This window comes from Nymphaea colorata, chromosome 1 (genome assembly GCF_008831285.2).
Source record: "Nymphaea colorata isolate Beijing-Zhang1983 chromosome 1, ASM883128v2, whole genome shotgun sequence".
Taxonomy (NCBI): domain Eukaryota; kingdom Viridiplantae; phylum Streptophyta; class Magnoliopsida; order Nymphaeales; family Nymphaeaceae; genus Nymphaea; species Nymphaea colorata.
The window spans coordinates 35,854,875-35,871,194 of record NC_045138.2 but is presented as its reverse complement, the minus strand read 5'-3'; the positions used below and the strand labels follow the sequence as shown (position 1 = coordinate 35,871,194).

General features: G+C 39.8%; 2 protein-coding genes across 3 annotated transcripts; one reads left to right on the top strand and one right to left on the bottom strand.

Annotated features, from left to right (window-relative positions):
- The first annotated feature begins 2,069 nt into the window (after nucleotides 1–2,069).
- On the top strand, nucleotides 2,070–3,247 carry LOC116248140 (NDR1/HIN1-like protein 13). Its single transcript, XM_031620759.2, has one exon. It carries the CDS (start codon nucleotides 2,295–2,297, stop codon nucleotides 3,093–3,095), a length of 801 nt encoding a protein of 266 aa, XP_031476619.1. The 5' UTR covers nucleotides 2,070–2,294; the 3' UTR covers nucleotides 3,096–3,247.
- A 4,488-nt stretch (nucleotides 3,248–7,735) lies between these two features.
- Nucleotides 7,736–15,775, bottom strand: LOC116263128 (uncharacterized). 2 transcript variants are annotated; one of them, XR_004174573.2, is made up of 14 exons: nucleotides 15,441–15,775; nucleotides 14,682–14,755; nucleotides 14,309–14,392; nucleotides 14,103–14,183; nucleotides 12,293–12,373; nucleotides 11,894–11,986; nucleotides 10,596–10,775; nucleotides 10,340–10,407; nucleotides 10,130–10,181; nucleotides 9,808–9,861; nucleotides 9,626–9,715; nucleotides 8,527–8,593; nucleotides 8,239–8,405; nucleotides 7,736–7,983 (listed from the first exon to the last, which is right to left on the bottom strand). XR_004174573.2 is itself a non-coding variant. In XM_031642735.2 (13 exons), the coding sequence occupies exons 1-13, from the start codon at nucleotides 15,577–15,579 to the stop codon at nucleotides 8,317–8,319; spliced, it is 1,152 nt and encodes a 383-aa protein (XP_031498595.1). In that variant the 5' UTR covers nucleotides 15,580–15,775; the 3' UTR covers nucleotides 8,100–8,316. The 2 variants fall into 2 exon arrangements, 1 of the variants encoding a protein (XP_031498595.1); XM_031642735.2 differs by lacking the exon at nucleotides 7,736–7,983 and having other exon boundaries at nucleotides 8,100–8,405.
- Nucleotides 15,776–16,320: the final 545 nt, after the last annotated feature.

Here is a 16,320-nt window from a genome sequence, read left to right as displayed (position 1 = left end):
GACAGAGGAAAGGAAACAGATCTGATGAGCCGTCCGATTTAATGTTAACTGAATGGTAGATACATACTATCACCGTCCAGTCGATTTCCTGCAATTCAATTCCGTAGATGAACTTGGAAGGTTAAAATTTCTAGGTTTGGAAAAACACGTATTCAAAATTTGATATGCGAATTGGATTTTATAATGTTTTAAAATCAAACAGTTAAAAATCTAATTTAGGCATGAGTTTTCTATATTTTCTTTAAATTCATAAATTTGAGTCTTACAACGTTAATTGCAGATTTAAATTTGAAAATTCCAGTCAGAATCTTGTCCAGCAGGCTGAATGGCTAAAGTAGGTGTTGAATTCGCCTGTCATATATGTAACATGCACATAGATAGATATTGAGAAAAGGAAAGGAAATCGCCATGGAAAGAAAAAGGATTAAAACAATTCAGGAGTCCACGAATGTTCCAGCAATCATCTTGATCAGTCGACATACTGGAAAAGAGGAACACAAAGTATTGATTGCAGCCACATGTAGAATTTTTGCTTCGTTTCCCATTTGATTAGTGGAGTAAGCCAGCCGCAACGCATCAGCCTAACTCTGTCCTTAATCAACAACCAACTTCAGATCCACATTAGTTTCCACAGTTTCATTCCTTGACTTAAACCACAATACCATGCGAAGCAAATGCGTGCTCAATTTGTCAAACCAAATACATATATGGCAATGTGACCACTACTTATTCTTTTTCTGCCGCTTTAAAGAGCAATCACAGTCGCAACAACTATGGTTGGAGGTCATGATTAGTGAATTTATACACCTAAACATGTTAACATGGCTTATTTAGCTAGAATAATCATCTGGATCACATATACTTTGTTGCAAAATATGCTTCTTTGAAAAATTGCGACGCATTACAATTGAAAAACTGCAAAAAGCAGTTCCAAAAAGAAGAAAAAGAACAATCTAGAAGAGCGAAAGATCCGATTCAATCAGGTTGGCCGGTTGGATCAATTTTTTCGATTTTCACGACACCGGGAAATAAAAAAACACGTCATAACTGCATGTGAAAGTCTTGGAAATATGTGAAAGCGAAGGCGGAAGAAGGTCGATGCGTTTAGGCCGGGTTTAAGGGTCTGCCGTTTCAGCTGCTGGGCATTAGCTTAATCAACGAGCCAACGTTCCTCGTCCAGATATGACATATCTTTGGGATGGACGGTAGGGACGAGGCTTATGCAGTCGAAGTCGGAACCCACGCTCGCCCTGTCCAAAGAAGAAGCGCCTGCCTGAACCGGGGCTCGACGGCCGGAATTGCGTGCGGTCACGTCGCCTCCAGGCGCGGCGCGCTGCGCTCCAGTCCGTGTGGGCCCGCGTTTCCGCTGCCAACTGGCCGAGCTGTCCGCATATCATCCCAGAGGAAAACAAAGAACCCCCAAAAAGTAAAAAACGACCGTTTGGCGAGCTAACCCGAGGGCAGGTTGGTCATTTGGCCACTAAAAGTCAGGGTCAGTGGGGCTCGCTCGCCTTTGTTTTTTGACGTTGGGTTTACTTTCAGGAGGAGGAGATGCTTTTTCAGGTGGAACGACAAAAATGCCCTCACTGGGATCCCGGATCCATTTTTTGTTTTGATACATGATTCGGGTCTGAGCTTGCGGCGCAACTGCCACACCACTCATTTTTGCACCTTTGAATGCGATTTCGAGGAAAGAATCACGTAAATCGAGGTGGGTATCGTCCGGAAAGGCTAAGAATTGCTTCTTTATTCAAACACTTTTATTTCTCATTTATAAGCTTTGCAAACTTGAACCGATTCCCTACAACTTCTCGTGATGTTGCACGTAAGAAACTAGATCCATTAAGATTTCGGGTCACAGAACCCCCCAAGCCCGTTTTCAAATCATCCTATCCGGCCAAAGGTGATGCCCTCACGATCAGGGTCACAGTTAAGCAGGGATCCATGTTCACCTATCCAAATTTTCAATCACAAGAGACGACAACACCGGGGGTTACTTTCGGCAAAACAGGATTCCCCCATCTTTTTAACCCTCACCTTCTCCGACGCCGTGGTTGTGGAGAACAAAGACTTTTTCTGGAACGCGGACGACGCGTTTTGGTTCAGATAAATGTCTCAGAGAGCCCTTTACCTGGTCGCCTCCTCCCTCTTCTCCCCTCTACTTAAGAACCCCATTCATCCCATCCCCCCTCTCCCTCTCTTATCCCCATTTCTCAGAGACGCGGAAGAAGAAGGAAGGGGAAAGAAGTGATATAGCGGAGGTAGCCCAAGCTACACCAGTTTTTCTATCATCAATGGCGGAGCGCGTGCACCCAGCCGCTCCGGAGCCCGCCAACCAGCCGCAGCCTAATCATTCGGAGTCCGACGCAAAGTCGAAGTTCGACTCGGGAGAGCACTCCAACCCTCGCTCCTCTCCGACCCCCAGCTACGTGATCCAAATTCCCAAGGACACGATCTACAGAGTGCCCCCACCCGAGAACGCCCGCCTCTACAAGAATTACTCCCGCCCCAAGCGCGGCTGCTCCTTCTGCCGCGTCCTCTGCTGGTTCGTCTTCTTTCTCATCCTCCTCGCCATCGCCGCCGCCGTTGCCGCCGCCGTCCTGTACTTCGTCTTGCAGCCCAAAGCCCCCTCCTACTCCATCGATTCCCTCTCCGTCAAGGGCTTTAACGTCTCGCAGACGCTGATCGCGTCTCCCGAGTTCGACGTCTCCGTCCGCGCGGAGAACCGTAACAAGAAGATCGGCATCTTCTACGAGACAGGCAGCAGCGTCTACATTTCGTGCTCCGGCCAGCAGCTGGTTTCCGGCCAGCTTCCGACGTTCTACCAGGGAACGCAGAACGTGACGGTCTTCGTGACGGCGCTTACGGGGTCGAACGTCCAGCTGACGAGCACCGTCCGCGACGCGCTGATCCAAGGGCAGAACAACGGCCGCGTCTCCTTGTACGTGTCCATCGACGCCCCCATCAAGCTCAAGGTCGGTTCCGTCAAGACGTGGAAGTTCACCGTCAAGGTCCGCTGCGACGTGACGGTGGACAAGCTGACGGCGGACGCGACGGTCGTCAGTAAGGATTGCGCATACTCCGTCAAGTGGTGACCGGCTTCCGGTGGACGCAGTCCATTATCATCCTCGTTCCCGTTTTGTTATTTAAATAAGTAGAGATGGATGGATTATTAAATTTTTGCGTTTTGTATAAATAGAGAAGACATAAAGACATTACTTGGTATACAGTCACCTTTTTTATGATATATTTTTTTTTTCTCGAGGCTTTTTTTGCCTTTTTCTGGTTTGGGTTCTGTATTCCGCTTCCTTTTTCTTCTTTTCTGGATTAAAGATGTTCTCATTTTGGGAGAGCTGTCCATGATTGGCTTGATTTGATTTTAGTGTGAATAAATAATGAAGCTTCGGTAGTTGTTGCCAGCAATCAAAGCAACTTCCGGATCGGCACGGGGCGCCATTAGCTGTTGCCTTGAGGTTTCTCTATTTCCTCGTTAATTAGGATCACGAACACTCTGTCCTTGCTTCCGAACGACTACTATTCATGTTCTCATACATGAAGGCAAACCATATAATATTAAAGGGCCACTACCAAAAAAGCGACTGCTTAATTTCTTCTACTCTGCATCCTGCCACTGCCATTATCCCACTTCCATCTTCTTCAAATCTGTTTAGTCTGATTAGCATGTTAAAAGGACATTGCAATGGTAATCGACACAATCATGAAGGCAAATTATATAATATTAAAGGGCCACTACCAAAAAAGCGACTGCTTAATTTCTTCTACTCTGCATCCTGCCGCTACCATTTTCCCACTTCCATCTTCTTCAAATCTGTTTAGTCTGATTAGCATGTTAAAAGAACATTGCAATGGTAATTGACACAATCATGAAGGCAAATTATATAATATTAAAGGCCCACTACCAAAAAAGCGACTGCTTAGTTTCTTCTACTCTGCATCCTGCCGCTGCCATTAATCCCACTTCCATCTTCTTCAAATCTGTTTAGTCTGATTAGCATGTTAAAAGAACATTGCAATGGTAATTGACACAATCTATGGATGCTGACATTTGGAAAAAATTTCCTCAAACGACAATTCCTTGCTTCTTTTACATCCAGAGAAGTCCAGATTTTCTTAGGAGAGAGTCATCAACTAAGAAAGAGCGGTTCCGCTTCCGCGTGAAAATATGTTTGTTGCTTTATATATATAAAAAAAAAAAAGTTATTTTTTTATATTGGCAAATGAGGAACGTTCATTGCGGGTCCTTCAATCCAAGAGTTTTTCATTACCATGTACACAATTTCTTAGGGGAATCATTTTCCATTAAACGTAAATGCTGCAGACAGCGACAGGTGACGTTATGGAGTTTAAGCAAAAGTATGGAGCGGGGGAATGATTCAAGCACACAGTGACAGGGGTTGGACGCGGTCTGGTAGACGATAAAAATAAACAGACGAGGCTTCTTATAATTGAAGCTGGCGGACGCCATTGGAGAGAAAAGTTCAACGAAAGCGCGCGGCTGTCTATTATTATAAGTCCAGTTACATCTGGGAACATGCACGATGGAGACGTCTGAACCATTCTTCAGAGTTTCGTGTTGCCTTGAGGCAAGCACGGAATGTCGTCACACGTATATCTAAGATTTTCTCATTCGCGTGGTGGAGAGCATCCCCTGAACAAAAACAAGTTGGTGGTTGCGTTTTTAACAAGGCAAGCAAATGTTTCCTTAGAATGTCAAGAACATATCGAGTGATTTAAAATACTAAATATGGGCGGATTCTAAGCTCTCCTATGGTTTTTAAATGGAACTCAAATCTGCAAGTTATTTCTGATATTCTTTTCACACCTATCATCTAAATGTGAGTTACAAGTTTTGAAATCCCTTTAAAATGCACCATATAAGGAAAAACTATTTTCTTTCTTCTTTTTGTTTTTTTTTTAATCGCACTTTTAATTCGTACGAGTATTAGTTATGTGACATTGGTTTCATCATTAGTGTAAAAACTAAGAAATGAGAGCTAATGCAGAGTAGCCTAATCTGTAGCAACGTTTACGTGAGAGCCAAGAACCTCCATTCCTAGTTAGGTAGGAACAACTTGAGGGCTTGTTTGGCATGAAGAAATAACTGACCAAGATCGTGAACTCCAACCTAAAAGTCTACTTGGTGGTACAAGGATCATCTTCTTCAAATGCCAAAACACAGCTCCTGGATCTTTAAACATACATAGACAACAACAGAAGAAAGAGAGAGAGAGAGAGAGATTCGCTACAAACAGGAATTTTCAGCAATTTTTTTTAGTCACTTTAGCAAGTTTAGTGGAAATTTTCAAGACGGCGCCGAATTCTTTGAATAAATAGGAACTCCAAAATCACCTGGAGTGTAAACGAAGAGACGGCCGAATCGAGCAACAAAGAGCTTTCCCGTTCCCACAAAGATCAAATAACCGCTCCCACCTTCGGAAGCTTCTCTTTTTTTCTTCTCAATGCTCAAGTACTGGAAATTTTTTGTGCCGACTTTGATGAAGAAAATGTGAACATCAAGCATTCCTACTTGAGAACGACAATTGTGAGCGGAATTGATCCATTCGAAGTCTTCTTTATGCATTAAAAATGACAATTGCATAAGGAGAAGTGATCAATGAAAGCACCATCGTTCCTTCATTCGTTGACAATTGGTTCCTATCCTCTTGTTCGTTGGACTTTCACTTATCAATTGAACTTGGAGAAAACTCAACTACCTCACCGTGGAAGAAGGGGCGGAGCCAGGAGTGCCGGCAGGGGACCATGCACCCATACCACCCTCAAAGTTTTTTTAAAATACATATTTTAAAAAACTTCCATCTAGCCTATATAAAAAAATTTAATATTTTGGACCCTTGAAAAACTTGCCATTTATATTTGCAATTTAATCTCTACCACTTTATCTCCTTGAAATCAACAATCCGGATGATTCTCATTAAGTTTGATATATCAGGGTTTGTTAGCTACTTGTATATATGTATCTGTTGATGGGAGTATACACACACCTCAATTTGAATACTTTACTACTATATTCCATTCTCCCGATCATTTTTACTAAATTATATTTAATGAAGACAGCAAAGAAGACTAGAGGAATATATATATATATATAAGGACTAGCCATCAAAAGTAGTTCATGCTGGTGAAAAAAGTGACGTTTTGAACACTGGCACAGTTGGCTTTGGCACATGACTATGGAAATTGTCCAATGGATTGTGAACAGGGCAGAGCCAAGGGGGGCCGGCAGGAGCTTTGGCTCTCTTTCAAAAAAAAGCTAAAAATGTATATGTATATTTTAAAAAAATTATTTATCCTATAAAAAATTCTGAATAATCATATTTTAGCTCTTGTTAAAATATTAAAACTATAATTCAACCCCCCTGGTTGTGAACAAATTCGGATTGTCGTTTTCTGAATTTTTTCAATAATGGTTGTGAAGTCTGTCATAAGGGCAAGAGTCATGTTTGACTCTTCCACAGGATTGAATTTCACGTTAACAAACCCCTCAGATTATTTATTTTGACGTTTGGAGACCATGAGCCATTATTGCATTATAAAGCGTCATTATTGACAACTCACTACGCTGCAGTATTGCATGACTCTTTGAATTTCTTGAGGCAGATTCATAAAACAATGTATTAGTGTTTTCACTACCGAAGGACACCATAGTTGAACATTGGATTGTTGTTGAGAATCATTTGCTACTTAACGGGCATCACAGATTATAGTATGACCCTTACGACTAAATTAGTTAATGTTGATACTCTGGGATCTACTGAAGGATATGTATCATCGATCAAATCTACAGAGTTAAAAAAAAAAAGAAAAAGAAGAAGAAGAAGTTAGTGAAGCTAAATATTGAAGTCTTGTTAATGTTGCTATTGGAGTCACAAAAATAAAGACCCCCTGGTCAATGAGCTTAGGATCAATGATACAAGAACACCGATTCTGCTTGTGTGATAGCAGTGGGATTTCTCCTCTTGCCTCACGTCCTTTACATCATCAGAAAAGAATAGTAGATATTTTAGCCAAGCCTCTCTTCATCAGAAGGCACAGATTTCTTGTTCAAAGCTCAAGGGGAAAAGTAGCATAACGAGCTTGAAGGAGGCTTCTGGAGTTGAAGATGACCAATTAGGCCAGCTTGCATCATCTGAAGACAAATATGAGAATCGACAATCTGGCCAACATCTGACTTAGATCCTACCATAACTTCCGTGTAACAATAGGTTTTTGCATGAACTGAACAGCGTTAAAACATTCAGTTATTTTTCTTGCTTGTCTGTGCAATCCGGCAACCCGACCCTCGCAGTCCCGGTCCTTCGGTGATACCTCACGGGGCGTGCACCATCTTCTTCTTCTTAGACGAAGGCCTTCTTGGATAAAGAGCCAAAATAAGAAACAGAAGACAAGAGAAGATCAGTCTCCCAAAGAGGAGAGACGAGCAACGAAGACGTTCATGTGGGAGAAGAAGATAACTCTCGTTCAAGCACCACGGCGTTAGATATAACCTAACTGTTACCATCATCCGACCCGTAAGAACTCGGCTCAAAACTGCATTAGTGCTCGGTATAGTGTGTCTAAGGACCCGTTTCAGTTCAAGCATGGGATGTAAGCATCTAAACCCTTTCTCAAAGCCTTTGAAATCAAGTTTTCTCAATGCTTCGACACATATGATGTTACATTCCCCGCTCAGTTTTTTCCTTTCGAACGCAAAAAGAAAAAAGAAATAAACATACAGCCTTAATTTGACATGTCATTTTTGTTCACCATAGCAATATATAAATTTTTGATGAAAGCATGTAAATTTAATAAGTTGGATGCGAGGTTGTAGTGTTAGTTGAAAAAACTAGCCGTTGAATAGAAATTTGTCGATCAGAAAATACTGCACCAAGGCACATGTCCGGGACTGTATGAATCCAGCATACACACACACACATCCGTGTTTTACCCGTCCGGTACTTTTTCCTGCAATCCAGAGACCCAACAAACTTTTCAAGAACATACTTCCACCGGAACAGCAACATGCGCATCAGAGATCAAATAACAAAGGGGAGAAGAAGAAAAATGGAATGCTATCGTCATGCAGTGCTGCTAAGCAACAAAAATCTATAAACATATAAATATCATGAAACACAAGTACAACCACAGATCGTGGAACCTCAAGAATTACAATAGAAAAGATTTCTAGGAGGGAAAGAAAAAGGAGAAAAAGGCCCATGCCTCAACATTGGATATGACTCTTCATCTCTGGACAAAATTAGCTTTCCTCGTAATGGAATTCAGATTCCTGTCTCATCATCAACTGAACTTGCCTAACGCCATCTTCTTCTTCATCCTTTGACCGTGATACACAAAGGAGTCCACTATCCCCGCGACAGTGAAAATACCTGAAATTTGGACATAGCAAACACCAGTTCACACAAGTGACGCCAAAACATGACTCGTAAGCCATCTGTTTCAACTTTCAGCAAATGTTGGAAAAATGGACTTAGTTTAGAGATGAAGGACCTCCAACTATAGCACAGACGCTCGTTAGAAAATGTAGAAATGATACTTTTGACTCCGTAAAATTCACCTGTAATACATGAAAAGTCCCTCAGTAGATTCACATCATTCAATACCAAAGTCAAAAGTCTTAAGCATGACCGAAACTGGATAACTTAACAAAAACAATAAAGAAATATAACTGAGCTTCTACTACAGCCCCACAGGCAAGTTACAGGTCTCCATAAAGTCCTAAACAATAAGAATCATGCAGATAGTACAATTAGTTTCTATTAGGGAAGACAGTGACTTCTAAAAGGATCGATATTAGTTTGTGTGGATCATCTTGATTGCAGATTTAGCACTTTCTACTTCCAACTAAATATCTGCATCTCCAACCCATGCTTTCATTTTGTCTCACATCATATAATGATCTTAAGACCAAATAAGGTTTTGAGAATGCAACAGGTTGTCACAAGTGGAGAGGACTCCGGTCAGTGGATGGCCGGCCTTTCGTAGGCAGGACATAGTCCCATTGCCATGGCACTTCTCTGTTGATGGTTCCTGAAGGACCAAGAGGCTTCACTTGGGAGTATTTAAACAGTTCGACCAGTTAAACCAGCAAGGTAAGGTCTCCCACCATTGATGTGGTCATTTGTTCTTGCAAAAAACAAAAGCGATTTTGGCTTAATCCTAAAACTAGAAGTGCAAATGGGTTAATTTAGGAAATTAGGACAACTGAATAGATAGGAAATCACAACTGGTGCATCTTAAAAACGGAACTTCATATCCAAAACCAAACCATTTACACACCCAGTTTTAACATTCAAATGTGCTCTCTATCTGCATCGAAGATGAATTTATCAGTTGCATATTCATATTCCTTACTTTTTCTCCAGCAGTTTTTTTATATTTTAACTTTGCCCAGCACAGGCATTAGACACTGAATGCAACAGCCGTCATGGCAAGCAATATGAAGAACTCTCCCTTTTTAGCAGGTTCGCCAAAAGGGTAAAAAAAGGACCATTACTGCAGATTGATCATTAGCACCACTCTTCATTCATGAACGAAATGCACCTTTTGCAGATACAGGACATGCCAATAGCGGAAAATTCAGACGCACCTTAATTGGAGACAAGTCATAGAAAAAGAAAACTCCTGGAAGGGACTGAGTCCGACCACTATCATCTTTGAAGTGCTCAGTTACGGAGAACTGCAGAAACAGATACCAGATGAGGTAGTTGGTGCAATTATATGGATACTCAATCATCAGCTTGGAGTTAGAATGTCAAGAAAAAGAGCTACCTGGTTAGACTCGATCGTGCGTCCCCTAACATCAGTGTAGATCGTAGGGACAACCTTTGGAAAAATGAGGGAAAAAAAAAAGCATCTAAGACCACCTTAAATGTAACCATAGAATAATCAGACAGAATGAAATAAAGAATCTGGCAGCAACATCACTGGAAGATAGAATATTCAGTAAAAGTGCATTAAAGTATCGACAATACCAATGAATTCAAACAGATTCTAAGGCAAAAAAACACTAGACAGCTTTAACAGCAAAACCTAATTATAATTTCTAACCCAGAAGTGAACAGGTAGACATCAGAAAAAGGGAGAATTGTACCTTAATGAAATATTGATAAGCTCCAGAAAGTGTATGTTGTATCCACTGCACACTGCAAGATTCAGAAGCAAAATCAGGAACTTCCATATCATGCAACTGGAAGTACAGTGTTGATCAGTCCAGTCTGGTAACTTGAATTTAGACAACTCTGTGAAAAGAAAATGTAAGTTGAAGGTAAACGACTTGGTCAAAATGAAAATAGATACTTACCCATCAAGTGGATTTACAACACCTGGAAAATCATCTCCAAAGGACAGCTTATTTATCTTGTGACTTAGCTGAATAAAATGTAAAGAGTGTTAAAGATCTCATAAAAGACAAGCTAAATACTACATTCCCTGATTCCCTCTCTTTCCCTATCCATATCCAGATTAGACAGGTTAGAAGCTAAAAACTAAATTCATGCTTCTCTCCTCTGTTATGCTTAACATTTTTCCAGAAATATTAGCAAGAATGACTACATTACATTAAAACTATCCTTCTCAAACACTAGTAAGTCATGGACATGGACGTTTGCTTGATGAAAGCTCTTCCCAGGGGCAAAGTGAAAATTGCCAGCAACTTTATTGACTTCCAAAAAACCATGAATGTTGCATCCTTCACCTTCTTCTTCTTTTATCTTCTGAAGAAAGCCCTCTCTTTTGCACTGCATGAAAACCAATCATGAGTAAAGTTTTAACTTAGATCACAACAGGATAGTGACAGCATTCTAAAGTTAAAAAAAAAATGAACATTGCAGGATCTCTCCTAGAAAACATAATGAAATGATAGCTTGACAAGTAAAAAGGAAATGACACAAAATGAGAAAACGATCCTCTTCAACAACTGCACCCTGTGAACATAAAAGTACAGAATTGCACAACCATCACCCTCTTAAGGGGATACTAGATTGCCGTTAGGGCTGCTAATGCCTTGCAGCCAGGATAATGCTGTTTCTAGCTTCTGAATCCCAAACTAGGTACACGTGACTAAGCAGGACTCTTTAGCTTTAGATGGAATGTTGGGAATCAAGATGAGCTGTTCATGTAATTTTTGGGTTTTCCATTTCTATTTTTTACATGTTAAATCCTAATAAATGTTAGACTGGGTTTGGGAACAGAAGCTTAAACAGGATTTAGTTTCTGAAACTATTTAGCCAAGTAACACAGACCATCAAAAAGGCTGCCATGTCTGAGTCGATGCGTCTCAGGTGCAGGTAGGCATCACAAGGGTCAGGCTTGGGTTCAAATCAGATTACACAGCATCCAGTTACTTGAATCCGGAAAAGGCCAGACCTGACCCAAATCCGAACATTTTCATCCCCATCCACCACCTAAACCTGCCTAGCACTTATAACTACACAGGTCAACACTGATTGGAGTAAATTCAGAACCCCCTTTCACTTTTGCATTTGCTCAACAATCATCCCTTTTGAGAAGGTAAGCAGAACAAAGTTTCTTAACAAGCTAGTTAAGTAGGAAAAAAGGATCATATTATGATCTTTGTAATTTTCTTTTTTCAAGATAGGTAAGCCCGGTGGGGCAGAGTCCAATCAGCTTATAACTTTTCGAAAAAGAAAAACCCTGAAAATCAAGATGCCATAAGATAAACAGGGGAAAAATCATTTCATACAAGTTAAGCACCTAGCCAGACGATCTCACAATTATAGAAGACTACCAAAACTCCAGGGATATCATGCAAACCTATGTGCAATGGAGACTGATAATATGTGGTCTATTGACATTGAAGTATCAGTAATGGTGGTTGCAAAAATTAAAAAACTACCTGATCAATCAAGTCAGCATTTGACAGTGCCCAGCCTTTTTTCCGATAGGCCTCACGAACTTCTTCACATGAGTTACAACAATCATCATCTGACTACATTAAGGTAGCATGAAATGATCAGAGGTTCAGTAAGAAATATCTAAGCATCCGTTACTTGGTAAAGCAGCTCTTTCAAGAAGATAAGTTGTGGTTATCAAGGACATACGTTTAAACAGTTTCAGCAGGACATATGTTTAAAAAATAAATTCAGCAATTACAAATTTCAAATGATTTTAGAAAACATGGAATTATACAGAGCTACAATCAGCCTCCTGCACAATGTTGCCCATTTATTTGGGAAATAAGTTTTCCGAAGAAAAATCTATAGAAACTGAGATAACAATTCAAAGAAAAGCATACCACTTCTGCACCATAACAAGAACCACAGTATGTCTCATTATGCTCAAGCCTTCCTCCATGTCTCTGTAGGGGCTTTTCAATCTGAAACAATTAAAGATGATAAATGACATTCATCATTGATGTTTAATGATAGTTACCATCAGCACTTGCACAAGAAAGCCATATAGAAAATGTAGCATCAGGATGAAAAAGATATACTGTGAGGAAAAAGAAAAACATCAACATGATATCAGTAGATAGTGTATGAAAGGAATTTAAGCATTCCCAAGGGATTTACGTATTTCTTGTATTTCTTCATATTCTAGTTTCTTGAGAGTATGAAACTGAATGTTGATGTAGAATTTGAGGATCGCGTTAAAGTGGTCCCATCAAGCTAAGGTTTTAGAGGATATTCTTTTTATCGTTATAGACCTGATCTTCAGAACCGTTTCACTCATTTTGATCTAGTACATTTTTATGGTTTTTCCTCAAGACATTAGCACAATTGAAGCATGTAACTTCTGTTACATTTTATTTGATTATTGCTTCTGAATCTTGATGCTTCTGTTCTGGTTTTCATTGTTCTATCATGCCCACATGTCTTTTTTGTTCATACTTCATAGCAATATGGTATTTATCATCTACATTTGGGACAGTATTGTAACATAAGGATTTGAATGGCTTTCACAAAGGATAGGCACAAAGCATTGTAAAAGGAACCATTTCTGTACTGTATGGCATTACAATATTACATATATTTAATGCATCGGACAGCTGAAAACAACTAGACTACAATATTACTGAAACTAAAGAAAGTCAATCTCCACGTTTCTTCCTTTGCCACTACATGGTACAAACACCAAGGCAGATTTAAAAACTAAGAGATTCCTTGAGAATGTTAAGGTTACCATGAGCCAATGGTGTTTCATAGAATCAATAACAAGAAACTATAAGAACAATGAAAGCGACAATTTTAGACAAGAACTGCATGGGAGATGTAAAAAAGCAAATTAGTATTCTTATCAGTAGGGAAATACACAATGTGCACCAACTTCAACATAAAAGCCAGATGACATTTTGCACTTTCGTGCATTTGATCAAGATGGTAAACTTCAACATAAAACACGTTTTTTTCAAAAAAACGCAAAAAAAAAACGCAACAAATTAACTAGCCGTTTAAAACTTTAAATAAAATGTGTTTTTTTTGAACTCGCAATTTTTTCAGTTTTTTTCATTTTTTCAGTTTTTTTAATGTCAAACAGTTTTTTTTTGTTCATTTTCTATTTTTTATTTGTTGCAAATCTACTTATCTTTTGATGTTTGTGTTATTAGTGTCTCACTTATTTTATTTTTTCCCAATTTTAGCTTTTTAAAATTTTTAAAATTTACCATATTTTTTCCGTTTTTTCGCAGTATTATACCGAGAAAAACCTCACCGTTTAAAACTCCGAGATGTTATTTGTGACTAGTCTATAACATGTTATCCCCATACAGCACTTTGTACATACAAGTTGCCTTCAAAAATACCTACATAATCAAATGCTCAAAGTATCACCAAGAAAACATACATACTTTGACACCGTGCAAGGAAAAAAAAATTACATCTACAAAGAAGATGTGACTATCTATTATTCATTGAACGGCACTAGGAGACTTTGCTACCATAACAATTACCATATTCCACATGATCCCTCCACCTCTCCCAAGCAAAAAAAAAGGAATAACATAAAAACAAGACATCATTGTATCAAAATCGCAAGGTAAATATCCAATATTATTACAATGTGGAAAATTTTCAACTACCCTAAGTAAAAGGAAAAGTCATCAAGACCTTGGGTGAACCAATTCCATCTGACCTCGTCCCAATGACATTACCATGCTGATCAATCCTCTTCTTGAATATGTCATGTCTCTACAAGAAATAAAAATGGGGCTTAAGCAATAACTCAAACCCAGCTCCACTTAGAAAAGAAAACGACCTAACCATATTTCATTTGGTAGAACAATAACTTCAATCTTCTCAATGAAGCAACTTACAATATCAAAATGTTGCTCCCCACTGATGTCCATTGCATCAAGACTAACGACAGAACATGCTAGAGCTGGAAAAGTCACATCGAGCTGTATAAAAGAATCAAATCTATTATAATGTACTAAACCCAAAGATGGCAGCAATTGCTAATTAATAAAACATTCTCAAAACTATCCCCTCTCTTTATCTTAGAAACTGGCGCGGAACAATACAATCGGGTCCCACTCCCAGTAAGAAGAAGAACAAAAAAAAGGGGTATCCTACGATCATGGCGACATATAACAAATTCAAGAAAGCCCAATTCCCTCATTCCAGCAGCAATTGCAAAATTCACGAGTGAGAAACAGAAACTATAAACGACCAAGAAAGAGATACAACATTGATGCGGAGAGTTCCTCCTCTTCTCACGTCGACAGTCAGCTCCGAGACGGTAACAGGATGAAGATAAGCTCCTGTAAAAAAAGAAACGGGCAAAATAACAAAAAAGGACTAAGTAACAGCTTACTGAATTGCTTTCCAATAACAAACACCTTAACAAAATCACGGGGAGGCAGAAGCCTATCACTTCCGCCGTTACTTTTCTCCGGGAAAAGAACAGTAAATCTCAACTTCCTAAAGACAGTAACATTTCTTTCCCAACAACGAAACAGAATCCCAAGTAAATCAGCGAAGAGAAAGCTTAGTCGTTTCCTTGGATTTCTCAAAATTTCATCTCGTCAGCAAAGATCACAATTATGGTGTCGGCCTTTCGAACTTGAAACTCTCAAGCAGCTAAAACCATCGCCAGGTTGTGAAGGAAACAAAAGCAGAATAAGAGAGTATAGAAAAACGACACTGAATCTTGGCTGGGTCATGAAAAAGATAGAAAACGTCCGGAGACGCGAGTAGTTTCTCCCTTCTTCCAACAGAACCCTTATAAGAAAGGAACATGTCCACCTCTTAAGAACCCTATACAAAATTCCTCCTAAAAAAAGCATACCTGCACCTTCACCTTCACCTATGGTTTATAATCCTATTGGAAGGCATCAACTGGACTCAACACCCCGTGATGAGCAGACACGCTCATGAAATGAAGAAAGGACTGGACCATCCTATGGAAAACAATAAGCTCAAGAAGGAAGTGGTAGAGAAACCCACTGAATTCCGAGAAGACCAACAAGAAGATGAAAATGGAAGAGACGACGGTGATGAGTCCTCCGGAGAGCGTCCTGCTGTAGAAGTCCTCGTTGATCTTAGGGTAGGCGTCCAGATTCCTGACCTTGTTCAGAAAATCCATCCCCTCCACCCAGATTCCAGCCGCCGGAGAAGCGAGAAGGGTCGTGGAGTCGCCAAGCACCCTTTTCCGATCCTTCCCTCTTTCCTGGATCGCCTCCCGCTGCGGCCAGCAACTCTTCCCCCCCTTCTAGGTTCTTCTCTCCTTTCTTTCCCACCTTCTCTTCTTTGCTCCGAGCCACCTCCCACCTTCCCAATTTGGATTTCGGACATCTTTTAAGATTTTAAGATCCAAATCTGGCTTTTTAAAAACCCACTGAGTCTTTTAGCCGCTGCTTGGTTAAGTGACATTGTGCCCGCTTCACTTGGCGGCATCTGGAAAATAATTGGACCAGATCCAGAAACCAACTAATAAAAAATTCAATCCTCAATTAATAACTTATGTGATCACGCAAACCACATGATTCTTAGTAGAAGTAAAAATGGTTTTCAACATTTTTGTAAAAAAATAAGCTATAACTTGGAAGGATTACGTTTTGTATCAAAAAAATAATAGTAAAGTGATCCTGGCAAGTTAGAGTGTGTATGTTTTGAAATTGCAGACGGTGGGAAGGCAAGGGGTTAAAGGAATTGCTGGTTTGAGTCAACAAGTTATCACAACCAAAACATTATAGATAGAGACTCCAGCCAAGAAATATATATTATCAAATCAAACCCATTAATAGTACAACACAATTAAGATATATGGGGTGTGCCATCAGATTTAAGCTTCAAGGGAAGCAGCTTCATTTGATTAAAAATTAAA

Bases quoted from the DNA above. Each gene is read 5' to 3' on its own strand.
- LOC116248140 (XM_031620759.2), top strand. From the start codon at position 2,295: ATGGCGGAGCGCGTGCACCCAGCCGCTCCGGAGCCCGCCAACCAGCCG.
- LOC116263128 (XM_031642735.2), bottom strand. From the start codon at position 15,579: ATGGATTTTCTGAACAAGGTCAGGAATCTGGACGCCTACCCTAAGATC. The intron at 10,182-10,339 runs GTAAGTATCTAT...TGAATCTTGCAG, and splicing joins GTTGTAAATCCACTTGATGG to TGTGCAGTGGATACAACATA. The intron at 8,594-9,625 runs GTGCGTCTGAAT...CATGTATTACAG, and splicing joins ATGACTTGTCTCCAATTAAG to GTGAATTTTACGGAGTCAAA.